This window comes from Balaenoptera borealis (assembly GCF_965194805.1).
Source record: "Balaenoptera borealis genome assembly, chromosome: 3".
Taxonomy (NCBI): domain Eukaryota; kingdom Metazoa; phylum Chordata; class Mammalia; order Artiodactyla; family Balaenopteridae; genus Balaenoptera; species Balaenoptera borealis.
In genome coordinates, this window is record NC_138866.1 from 167,203,163 (window position 1) to 167,216,462 (window position 13,300).

General features: G+C 39.1%; 1 protein-coding gene across 27 annotated transcripts in view; it reads left to right on the top strand.

Moving 5' to 3' along the window:
• PARD3 (par-3 family cell polarity regulator) overlaps nucleotides 1-13,300 on the top strand; it is a 625,186-nt gene that overhangs the window by 377,751 nt on the left and 234,135 nt on the right. For 13 of the 27 annotated variants that reach the window (XM_082385255.1, XM_082385273.1, XM_082385252.1 and 10 more), the window contains one exon: nucleotides 8,173-8,332. In XM_082385255.1, the coding sequence (XP_082241381.1) occupies nucleotides 8,173-8,332 (160 nt within the window). Of the gene's footprint in view, nucleotides 1-8,172; nucleotides 8,333-9,800; nucleotides 11,971-13,300 lie in introns of those variants that run through there. The other 14 variants (XM_082385261.1, XM_082385259.1, XM_082385260.1 and 11 more) reach the window with 3 other exon arrangements.

Consider the following 13,300-nt stretch of genomic DNA (forward strand, 5'->3'; position numbering starts at 1 on the left):
ATGAAGCAAGCCATCGATGATGGCTCATCCGATCCCTTAATACAATAGGATTTTGCCACATACCCCTGAGCTCAGTGGGTAGTCAGTGGAGAGATGACCGATTTTCCAAAGTTTATTGACCGTAGACTTATTTTTACACTTGTTTTTATTTTCCAAATGGAGAGTGGCTTAATGCTAATTAACAAATTAGTTTCCACAACAACAAGAGAACAGTGTCACCTTAACTAAAATCCTCAGAGTGGAAAACTGTGGGAAGTAAAACATTTACTTTCTTATTATAAATATAAATGCTAATCCCTCAGAGTAGGCTACTGGATTGGCTTTCTTTTTTTTTTTTTTTTTTTTTTTTTTAATTAATTTATTTTTTTATTTTTGGCTGTGTTGGGTCTTTGTTTCTGTGCGAGGGCTTTCTCTAGTTGCGGCAAGCGGGGGCCTCTCACTATCACGGCCTCTCTTGCTGCGGAGCACAGGCTCCAAACACGTACGCTCAGTAGTTGTGGCTCACGGGCCTAGTTGCTCCGTGGCATGTGAGATCTTCCCAGACCAGGGCTCGAACCCGTGTCCCCTGCATTGGCAGGCAGATTCTCAACCACTGCACCACCAGGGAAGCCCCTGGATTGGCTTTCTTGAATGATAATTTTTATTGGTTTCCAAATCATTAACTGATGTTTTTAATGTAAGTCCTCCAAAGAGCTATGTGAAAAATTCTCCACAGTAAGTTCACAAGACACATTGTTCTTTATTAGGTCTTTTTCAAAAATGGAATAATTTCATATACCCTAAGACTGTATTCGTGTGACAGATGTTCATTGAGCATCTACTACATTCAGAAAATAAGTTAGATCCTGGGGATACGGTGGTGAATAAAGACAGATGGAGTTCCCTCTCTGGACGTTCTCCTGGACAATAGATCATCTTCTTAGTCTCTTTAAAAACAAACTAAAATTTCTCAAAGCTTTCCTTTAGAGAGAAACATTGAAATGTCATAGGGGGACTTAAAATGTAAGACTCTTACTGAAGGGCAGCATCCTGAATCCAGACGTGTTTTTGTCTGGCTCAGGCGGTTCCCTCTTGTTCCCCTAACAAACCTGTACCAACCTGAAAATGTTTTGATAAAAGCACTGATTTGATCCCCTGTTGCCCTATAAAACACATGGAATTGGAATCCCACTGCAATATCTCTGTCTCATTCACTTCTGCATATGAATTTGTGTGAATGAAAATGATTTAAGTAAGGGAACAGAGGCAGTAGGCAGTAATAGACTTTAATATTCAATATTCTTTACGGTATCATTTTCATACATTGCTGGTTATTACTATTTCTTAGGATAGAGTAAGCTTATAAAGCAATTATGTCAAAAAAAAATCTTATCACGAGTGCTGTGCTCTCTTTGTAATACCAGCGAAAAGCCTTTTGTACTGACAGGGTTTAACTAAAGAATTCTGTGAAGACAGAAGAGCTCATTTCAGCTTCCCATAAGTCTTAAGACATGACTTTGCTGCTGTTGTACTTATATATTACCCTTGGAAAAACATCTCCCTGAATTACTGGGAGGGTACATGTAAATTATGTTACCGTAAATATTGATATAAGCATAGGGTGTCTTGTCACGGATGAACCTCAAGCCAGAATATTGTGCTGAGTTCTCTCCTCCTGGGTCCATCTGTCAGCCGTGTGGTCCGGCCTTTGACAATATCACAGAACTATATTTTACTAACTCATCTTTAAATCACGGGTTTGCATACTTATTTTCAAGCTAGAGAAGATGAAAATTTGCAGAAGCACATCTTTTGTGCTTTGTCACGTCTTCCCTTGCCCTCTTCTGTATGTGGGAAGTGCTGTCTGTTATCTTAGTACGTTTTCTTCAAAATTGGCAACTCTCGGCACGAAGTATCATCTTCCCTTGCACTTCCCTGGTCTTTGTCCCCATACAGCACATTTGAGACATTTTCTAGAAGATGTTTCTCAGTCTCTTCCACTTGACTTCTCAGGAGTCTGTGAACACTGCCTCATTCTTGAATCCTTTCCTGCCAGCTCTCCCCGTTTTCCTCCTGCTTCACTCTGGCCCTCTGTCTCCTTTAAGGCTGCTCTCTTCTGCCTGTTCCTCTTTTGCTTAGTGTTCCTCAAGGCGTTTTCTGGGCTGTGTCTTCTTCTGCACTTGCTCCCTGGGAGACCTTCGTTCCTTGGTCTTCAGGTACCACTTTCCTTATGATGAATCCCGTGGTCCTGTTTTCAGCTCAGGACTCTAGTTCCAGATCCCTCTGTCCAGCCACCCATGGAGATGTCCACTGGTATGCCTCTCAGGCATCTATGCTTTTTCCACCAAAACCCATTCCTCCCTCAGTTCTTCATCTACCTTGTCCTCCTTCCCTCTGAGATAGCGCCACTGTTTCTTTACTTGTAGAAGCTGGAAATCTGGGGTGGCTCTGACCTCTCAAATGCCTTTCCTGTCTCTGTCGCCTCCTCCTCTGGAATCTTTCTCTCCTCCCTCACTCCTCTCCATCCCCCTGCCCTTACCCCATCCTCTCACCGGGCTCTCTGCTGCAGCCCCCTGAAGGATTTCTCTCTCAACCCGTTTTGTCTACACGGCAGTAAGGCACATCTTCCCACAAAACAAACTGATCGTGTCACTCCCGGCCGAAATCTCTTCGGGAGCTTTCCTTCCTTTCCAGGATGGGTGCCAGTCTCCATCACGTGGCCACTAGGATGTGCACAAACCAGCCCCTGTGTCCACCAGCCTGTCCCTTACACGACCTGAAATTTCTCAGTTGTCTGATGCTGCCTTTCACCTCTGGATTTTCCACATGAGTCAGTTCTGCTCCTTGTCCTAGCAAAGTCAGCCTTTAGATTTTAGTATCCTCTCTCCAAAGCCTTTCCGTAGCCCTGGGTACTCACCTTCAGGGAGCAGCTGTCACACCATCATGGTTCCTCTCTGGTTTTCTTTGGCGGGAACTGCAAATTCTGAGATGGGTGGGACCTTGTTCATCTCTCCATCACTGGGGTCCAACCCAAGGCTGACACCTAAACATGGACTGAGTGATGAGGGAAATAATCCCAGAGAGTTGAGCCTTTTTAGAAGAAAAAGATTAACTTAGTTACTGTTAGACACTGAAGTTCTAACAAGGCAAGGTAACAGAATTAATATTTTGGCAGTGATTCTGGATTTCCTTCACTTTCCTTAGCTCTAATGCTCTTACTTAAGTATTTAAAAATATTCCGTAAGCAGTAATTGTTTCTTTAAAAAAGAGAGAGAAAAGAAATGGCTTTCCTTTGTTTTGTGCTCCTGAAGGATGGATGAACTTTTTTGGCATCTTTTCCATTGGAAAGAATACGTAAAGCAAGAGGCAGAAACATTGGTATCATTGCAAAGGACAAATTTGTTGAGGACTTTGAAGGAGAACTTTGGGAAATGGGTATTGAAAATCACCTGTGTAGGAGAATTATGATAATTCTAAATGTTCCAAGGAAATTAGTATTGGTAAGAATTACTGCAATTTAACCTAGTTTGCAGTCATTTCATTATATCTTTGTTAGACATGATTTCATATAAAGCCTGCCTTGGTACCAATAGAGAATAAGACCAGGTAAGTTTTGTCTTAGCCCCCATGCTGAGGAATTTAGTCACCAAGGACTACTTTTTTTTTTTTTTAAGAAGAAATAAAACTTTTTATTTCCAGATAACATGATTTCTACGTAAAAAATCCTAAGGAATCTACAAGGCAATTTAGAACACGTAAGTGAATTTAGCAAGATCATAGGACAGTAGGCCAATGGACAAAATCCATTTTATTTGTATGTACTAGGAATAGACAATTTGACAGTAAAATAAAAATCAATATCATGTACCATAATATCAAAAATCATAAAATACTTAGGGATAAATTTAACAACACAGGTAATCTCTGTACTCGTAATTGTATAAAACGTCACTGAAAAATTAAAATAGACCTAAATTAGTGGAGTGATATATGATTAGCAGACTCAGTATCATTGAAGTATCAGTTCTCTCAGTTTGGCCTATTGATTTAATAAACTCTCATTAATCATCCCAGCAGCAATTTTTATAGCAATGGACAAACTGATTACCAATTGGGGTTATTAATTTTTATATTACTTATTTTTAGTGTTATATTATTATTAATATTATTTAATTTATATGAAAATCTAGAACTGGAAAAGCTATTCTAGGATGAAAATATCATTGGTTTCTTTTGGGCGGGTTGGGATTGAGTGGGAAATAATAGGAAGGAATTTAATGAGGTGATGGCAATGCCCTTTATCCAGAGAGGGGTGTACGTTACATGGGTTTATCAGTTTGTCAAAACTCACTGAACTGACCAAGGACTACTTTAAAATGAATTCTGTCTCTACGTTTAATTCTCTTAGAAAGCTACATTAGAATAGGAAGGGGCCTAAGGTATCGTTTACGATTCTCTTTGTTTTATATATGAAGAAATAAATACAGAGAAGTCAAATGAGGTGCTTAATGGCTGCAAGGCCAAGGTAGTGGCAGAGTAATTTAGAAGCAAGGTGTCCATCCCTCTTATGCACATGAGAGGGTCTGATTGCCTGTGAGTGTGGGGTTCAGGCAGTTGATACTCTGGCTGTGTTGGGAAGAGGTGGGCAGTAAACCCGCGAGTCCCAGCGTCAGGCAGGCCATCGCGTTCTGGGTCTGCCACATCCAGGCTTACTTCATCCTCTGGTCCGTGCTGTCAGCCACATGGGGGCGTGAAGGACATTAGCTGTGGTTCTGCATGGAAGTAGAAGCTGGAACTGAACCCTGAAACTCCGGCCACTCTTCTCCAAAGAAAACTAGACCCTGTCTTACTATTCATTGTCCTGTGTTAACTTGTCCTTTGGATGTTAGTCCCTTCTGCAATGTGTGATTGTAATCTCGATCAACTTTCTTTTACTTTCAGCCTTGTGCTGTGCCCTTAGCTTTAAAGGCCCGCTTCCACATGGCCTATACGTATAAGATCTCTAAGCCGATTTAAGGGAACTCTGAGTCATTCACTCAGAAATGAATTTATTCATCCAATTATTCACCCAGTACCTGCTCTGTGCCAGGAACTGGGGATAGACTAGAATAAGCTTATAAAGACTGAAATATCGGATAATAAGATCGAGCCAATTACTAACTGGGACCCAGTTTTAGGTTTGCTGGAGGGGATTAGGGCCATATCTATGCCAGCTTTTCACCGTTTCTAGTTGAGATGGTGGGATACATTTGCTTTATGTGAAAGACATGATTTGACCCACTATTGCACACTTATAACAACTTGAGATTTTATTAAGCCCCACAGATATTGTATTAGTTTTTTTAAAAGAAACCAATATTTTACCTTTTCCCAGGAAGAGTAGGCCAAGTGTATAATATGAAGCATATTCATTGGACAATATCCAGTTCTTTGTTATTGAATAGCACTTATTATTTTCTGATTATAAAAGCAATATATGATCATTTGAATATCTTTTTAAGAGCATACTACATTTACATTGTTTTTAGATATGGGGTAATTCCCAATTTTTATGTCTTTGTAGATGAAGTTCTGATAAATATTGATCAGCATGAATCTTTATGATTCACTTAACTTATTATTTTGTGAGGATAGTGACCACAAAGTGAAATAAATGGCCTGGTCACAGAATATAGGATATTTTTTGGCCTGTGACATACATTTCCACATTACTTTGGGAAGAGACTGTATCACTTTATGCTGATCCCCAGTATGAGTTATCTTGCTGCAACCTAGTTTTCTTTAATGGGTGGAAAGGCTTTCCTATTTTCCTAGGGATGGAGTTGAGGGCGTCCCACACAACTGTCCCTACTCGGGACTGAGTTCTGTTGGATGGAAGAACATTTTTTGCAGTTAAAACGACAAAGTGAAAATTGCAGTTCTTTTATTTTGGCGTCTTCTTCGAAGTAAGCTTAATTTGATAAGGTTTTTATATATGGAGATCAGAAGGGCCTGGGAGCAGCCCATACTGCAGGAAGGCCAGGCCAGTCTTCCAGGACTGCCCTCCTTGGAGTGGCTAAGCTCCCACTCCGATGATGCGATGCATTCCTCTTTCTTAAACTCAATTGCTTGCAACAAAAAAAATCATCAAAAGATTTAAAACAAAACTCTGTACCCCAATCAGTTTTTTTTTTTAAAAGAAATTAAAAGGCATTGTGTCTTCTGTTAAATATTTATGTATTTGGCCATTGATGTCTTCATTTAAATCTGTCTTTTGAGATGCAAATTAGACATGGTTAGGGAGGTGGGGAGGTACAGAAGCTTTCCCATGAAAGTGTTCAAGTACAAGGTTCCTAGTGAACAGGCATCTTATTGTTTTTCTCTGGAAAGCCTGCATGCGCTATTTTTTAAATGGAATTTTTATTTGACTTTATAAAATTCTAAAATAGCCTCTTGGGATATTTAGGGATTTCTCGTAAAGGTGCTTTATAAAGATGTTATCATCTAGAAAATTGCAGTTATATGCTTCAATTAAATGTATTTGTTAAGCAAACTCGAGGATGTGTTGTCTGTCTTATGATTAAATAAATTATTGTGTAGGATGCAGGTCTTCTGTGTCGAGACTTGTATAGCAGGTCTCTAATGTATGTGCTCATTAAAAAAATTCACACATGCCTGCTTTTAAAGGTATTGGGTATTTGTTGTGTTTGTTTTTACTTCTCCAAAGTACCTTGGAATTTAGGAATAATGTTCTTTCAGAAAATTTTCTTGTATTTTTTTACATCCAAGACCTGGAATATTTAATTTACTTTTCGGTAAAGCTGTCAGTTGTAATCTGCAATTTAAAAAAAAAAAAACAAAAAAAAAAACGAATAACACAAATCCTCATTTCACAATTTAAACCTTATTGAGTCTAATTCACTAGCGCTGCAAGTTTATTATTCTTCCGCAGTTTGACGTGCCTCCAATTGTAATTGTGTTGACCCTTCAATGCATTAAATCTCCCCAGTGCTTATCAAACTGGGCGAGATAAGTCTACAATTCGGAACTTCATTAAATATCTCATTTATGTTAAACAGATGATAGCTTCTAACAGAAATAATAATTGTAATTGTTCAGGTGAACCACAGTTGTGGTTTCCTCTGTTTGCAATGTGCAGTCCTCTCTCCACTTTGCTGTGCTGTGCCCCCTGCCTCCACGCCGGCCCCTCCACCCCCCCCCCCCAACCACCGCCTTCCCTGTCTCTGGCTGCCAGCCAGCTCCAAAGCATCATAAGATTTTAGTTGGTGGGGTTAACCTCAGAGCCCACACTGGGAGGATTTGTGTGCTTTGTTCCTTCTTGTTTCATGGCTTTACTAGCATAGAGTTCTCACTCATATTATTTTTATGAAGTATATGACTTTATAAGGCACAGCTGTCTTAAAGAACGCCCCATACTATTTTAATTCTTGGTGATAGGAATCCACCTATATTCTTTGCTTATCTAGCAGATTCTATATATTTGCAAAATAGCTACCTTTGCCTGCCTTATTAGAATACTTGGTTTTTACTTCTGTATTGTCAATGTCCTGTGTAGTTTATTTTCTCTCAGTTACTATCTCATACTTAAGATCACAATGAGAGAATAGGATGATTGTTTCTAATTTCAGCAGAAGAAACTGAGGCTCAGTGTATTGTTGAAGACACCCGAACTGACAAGTGGTCTTTAGGTCTTAGAGAGTGGGTGGTCATTCTCCCCACCACACACACCAAGGTGTGCTGTTAGGTGTACGTATGCACTCTAAGAGTGAAACGCAGGCTTGAATTCCAGCCTCCATTCGGATAACGATGAAGCATGTCTAGCGCAGCGCAACATCTCATAAAGAATTCTGAATTAGACCCTAACTCAAATTGACTTCAACAGATACTAACTGTCAAGCTGAAAAAAAATAAGCAACAAGGTGAGTTTGGAAAAAAAGCCTTTAATAGACATATTTTTCCTCCAGTGGTTGAAATCTGACAGAACTTCATGGGAGGCACAGTGTAAAGTGGCACAGAAAGTTGGTCATTAGGCAAAGCTGTCATCACAAATTATTTTGGTACAGGGTGAAAAGTTCTAGTTCATTTGGTACCCAGTTCGATGCAGACCCTGGGCAAGTTGGTCTAATCTCCCCCATGCTGTTCATGGGCCTCCAGTTCTGACTTTACCTCGCCCCCCGCCCCCGCTCTCTGCAGCTGAAGTCACCTGGGAGCCCCTCTGGACCTGAGCTGCCCATTGAAACGGTGTTGGATGATAGAGAACGAAGGATTTCCCACTCCCTCTACAGCGGGCTTGAGGGGCTTGATGAATCACCCACAAGAAATGCTGCGCTCAGCAGGATAATGGGTGAGTCAGGTAAAACCCTGTTGATCACATCTTGTTTTTGTGCTTTTACTGGTTCACGGAGAGGTTATGAATGTAATATTAATGTAAAGGAGGCCCATGTTTTCAAGGGGAAGAGGGGCAGGTTCATTATAATCATTCAGGAAGTGTTAATGTGACGAGAGGAAGTCAATACATTGATTTTGCTAAGTGAGTTTTGGATCCTGTAACATGTGGGAAAGAGAAGAAAGAAGGGGATCACACGGAAGTGTTTTCCAGTGATCAAGATATTCTTAGCATGTTTGAGACGATAAGTGAAGCTGTGTTTTTGTTTTTGTTTTTAAATCAAAATTTAGTGGCTTATGGCAGGAAGGATTCAAAAGCTACATGTTTACAATAGCACTGTTTGGAGGGAGGGGAAAAATATGTATACGCATGTATGTGAAATATTCACATTTTGTGGTTTGTACTTAATAAGGTGTTACCCTTTTTTAATTGCATCTTGGCTTTTTCAAAGCCTTCATTTGAAAATCCTGAAACTAGTTTTTCACATCCTTTGTTTGCATTCAGCACCGTACTGTCTGCGTGGCCCCCGGTGGGGAATGAGGTGATTAGCACTTGCTCTGCAGCCGTTCAGCTCTCTGCTAACAGATCCGGTTAATAAAGACTTGCTTTGCCACCAGAGTGGTTTGATTTACTGAGTTGCTCATCTTGGGATTAGCTTGTGAGAGTTGTCAAATTTAACACATAAGAAGCTGTTTTGATTGAAATAGCACGTGACATAAAACACTTATTGCTGGTGTGTTTTGCAAGCCTCTAATATGAAGTACAACCTAAATTTAACTCCATTTTGAGCACATTTAATGGAGATTTAATACAATTCACGTCTCCATTAGGAAGCTTCACTGGAACAGGAATTTGTTTCCTTCATCAGTGGATGTTTATGGAAAGCCTGCTGTTGGCAAGACATTGTGTATATACTTTTGCTGTAGGTACAAAGACGAGTGAGAATCAGTCTGCCGTCAAAGAACTTTCTACCGGGCATGATAGGAAAATTACGTGAACATGACTGGTAGAATTTTCTGTTGTTCTTCCTCTAATCCTTCTAGCTTTCTTGTTTGGAACAATTGCTAAATTCCTCATTTCTTAGTTTGTTACGTATAGAATGAAGGCGTGCCAGCTCTCTGGTTTAATTTTGCCAACAGTTTTCTTTTGGCCTGCTTGACATAGTGCAAGTCGGGGAAGGATGCTGAAGATACTGCACACCTGTCAGGTGACAGGCATTGCACATAGTTTGTCAGATTAACCTTTGCTTATTAATGATCACTCTCCTCACTGCGGTGGGGTTTTCCCTACTTTCCTGGTTTTGCTGTGACACTTTATCTTCGTTAAATACTTTTTTATTGATGAAAATTCAAGACCCCTTGAGCGAGAGAGTGTGTGTGTTCCCTGGATCTGTGTGCATACAAAGTGATTCGCTGTAATTTCCCCTTTATTATAGGAACATAGGACTTGCCATACTGAATCAGACCATTGGTCCACCAGTTCCTGTAACCTGCGTCCTGACTCCAATCCCTGATGCTTCAGAGGAAGGCGAAAAACTAAAACTAAAAAACAAAACCCCCCCAGTTCACCTAGTGACCTTTGGAAATGCTGTATATATGGGTTGAGGATTCCTTCTTTTTCTTCAGTCTGTTGCTCTGATTTTATTAGCCGTGGCCTCGTTAGTCCTCCTAAGTTTGCATTAGAGTTGGCATTGTTTTTCCCTTCCCTCTGCTAGAGATGTAATGGACTTTAAAATTCCAGATGCTTCTGCTGGGGCAGTAATCTTCCAGCTCTGTGCTTTGTGATGTACTGTGCGTGGCCTTTTGGGCTGGGGTGGGGGGCAGTGACAGACTCCTTACTCTTCGTTGGTAGGCCAAATTGATGTTGAATGATTTGGATATTTTCTTAAGATAGTTTTTTACATGTTGTATGGGAAACTAGGGATCCCATATAGTTTTACTCTGAGAAATGTATATGCTTAATTTGATTTATCTTGAGTTTTACAAATTCGAGAATTCCTCAGTCTTTGTCAGTCCCTATTTCAGCATCATTGGCCCTAAGAAACAGACAGTGTTTGTAACATCACTTTCCACTTAAAGTTAGAAATCTTGCAAAGATAGTACCTTGCGACAAGATACCAAAGCCAGGTACCAAATATAAGAAATTAAAGCATTGACTTTCAGTTAACCTAAACCAATAGCAACAGTATTTACTGCTGGGCACAGTATCTGGGTGCATGGAAAATTTTCAGATCTTCTTTGGTTAGCGGTTGTCTTCTATACCTTTAGGATATCTCCTGTGTAGACACCAGTGGAGGTGGTGGTATCTGCTTCATGATCTGCTATGATTCAGATAGAACTTTGTATTGAAATTCCAGCTGACTACATTAAGAAGTGATTAATTTTATGTGGACAGGGTGAATTTTCACATAGAATATTCCTCCTGTGGGACTCTAGACCCAAAAGGAGCTTTGAGGCTTTCTGACTCATTTCTATGGGAACCTAACCCAGGAGAGAAGCTTCCAAAAATTAGACCAAAAAAGGAAGAGATTTTAGAGTTGGAAGCATGTCAGATGTCATCAGCTACACTTTCCCACTTAACAGATAAAAGAACTAAGTCCCAAGATCCCATGACGATTTGTGTTTTATTTTGTTCTTGGCTATTTCCTCTTTCTAAAAATAGCCATCTCTGGGGAATACTGGGATCACACAATAAGTGTTAGTGACATTCATTCTTTATTGACATCCATTTTTAAGTATCCACATTTTCAAGCAACTGGCTTTAGACAGTCTAACAGAATCTTCCATTCTGGCAACCACTGTGATTTAAAAATCAAAGAAGTTATCTTTGAAACAACCTTACAAATCGTGTACTCCAACCTACTAAACGTCTGTTCAGGGGAATTCTGGCCCAGAGAAATTAAGTGACAGGTCTGAAGCCCCAGACTTCTGTGTTTCTGAACCAAAATTACGATGCATATTTTTCTGAGTCACAAGTCCCACGTTACTGGAAACTGATCGATCTCCTTAGCTTTTGGTGGGGTCAGCCAGAGTCGCAGCCAAAGGCAAGAGTTCTCCAAATGTCATCTGTATTGGCTGGCTTTCCACTATCATGGATTTTCAAGGAGTAATTTTGGACGTTTATCAAAAAGAAATCTGTAGCAAGGCTACATAGGATTTCTTCCTTTTAAAAGCCTTAAAAATATTTTACAAATTGCTGGACTGTCTTAACTAGTACTACTAATAGCCATAGAGGTAATAGGTGTAGCTCATTTCACCAGCGTGTTCATTTTGTAGGACATATCACAAGCTGACATTTGGGAGCATGGAACCTTAAATGTTTTCCAACTTTTTTATCTGAAGAATTTTTCCGTTTAAAGCACGACTGAAATCTGTGGTCTCCATTTTTTAATGTAATCTCAGTAGTTTTTATATTGATACATTGTGGTGAGTTTAAAAAATAATTCTGTTCAGAATACTTTGATCTTGTTAGAAAGTCAACGTAGAAAAATGGAACATTAAGGTTGTTTTTATTGTGAGTCATATCTCTGGCAAAAGGTTTCTCATTTCACGTAGTGTTGCCTTCTATGTAAATGTACCAATGAATAAATGTTTAGTAAACAGTCATTCTGCATCTCATTGTTTCACTCGGCTACAGTCTAAATCTTAGTTTGTTGGTTAACTAGTTGAGGGAAGGAAAGTTTATTCATCAAAAACCGGATCAAAGGTTTCTGAAGTCACCCTTCGAAGGGTTCACATTTAGGATATGCCAAGTACCTGCAAACATAATTGAGAGTTATTCATAGGGGAGTTTGGTAGAATATGTAGTTTGATAGCTTAGTTCATTACCCCCAATATATTCTTGGAGCCGCATCCCAAAACACTGTTCGTCGCAAGTATGTTAAGAAGTGGAAAATTGATGGAAAACATATATTCTCAAGTCTTTTGAAATATTAGCCTCCAGAATCATAGGGGAAAGAAAAAAAGCTGAATCCTTGTCTTACTGTTAATCGGGACATTTCCTGCCATTTATGTAGGTATAAATTTTTAGATCACCTAAGGAACAATATTTCTACTCAAAACAACATAAAAAAGGACTGTCACATGAAGAACCATTCTGTGTTCCATACTGCTTGCTAGACTGTCTCTCAGAATATATTGCATAAACGTTTTTGTTTTTGTGTTTAGAAATGAATGTGCTATATTACACCAATATAGTTTCTTCCAATAAATTTTGCCTGTGTGAGGACATGGCATTTAATGCTGTGACATGTGCCTTGTCAGTGGTGAGCTACCAGGGATAACTTGGATTTGTCATTCTGTATACTTTTTGGGGAAAAAAAGTATGTTTTGAGAAGGAAATGTTTCTTTAGGTAATAGTGCTGGAATGTCCAATCTTATTTATGAATGATATTTTATTGAACAGATTTCTGTCTTTCTGTACTAATATCCTAAAACTCAAGTAGGCATAAAGGAGTGATTTGAATTCAGGAAAGGGAAGCAATGAAGTATTAAATTTGATTTACATTTTTATCATGAGCGTTTATAAACAGTTGCTAGTTTTCACAGTTTGTCAAAATGGATGCATTTCAAATCAAAACAGTATTTTTCATGATAATTTGCTGAGTAGAGGTTTCAGTGAACATATATTATTTCTGTAATAGAGTAGTTGGTGTTAAGTAATGATTGCATTTGAAATTTCTAGCAAGTTTGCTTTTGTGGGTTGTCCTGAAAAGATCAACTTAATGTTTGCTCCTTTGTTGAAATGTCTAGAATAATATATATTTTAAAAAATCCTTCAAGTCTATATATGCTATCTCCCAGTTTCCAAAATGGTGTTAAAACGAAAATGATCGTTTACACATTCTTGTGAATGTTTAAAAATTAGATCTTAAGACAGATGTTAAAATGTTCATGAACTGTCTTCACATTGCTATTGTGCTATTTTTAAAAGCAA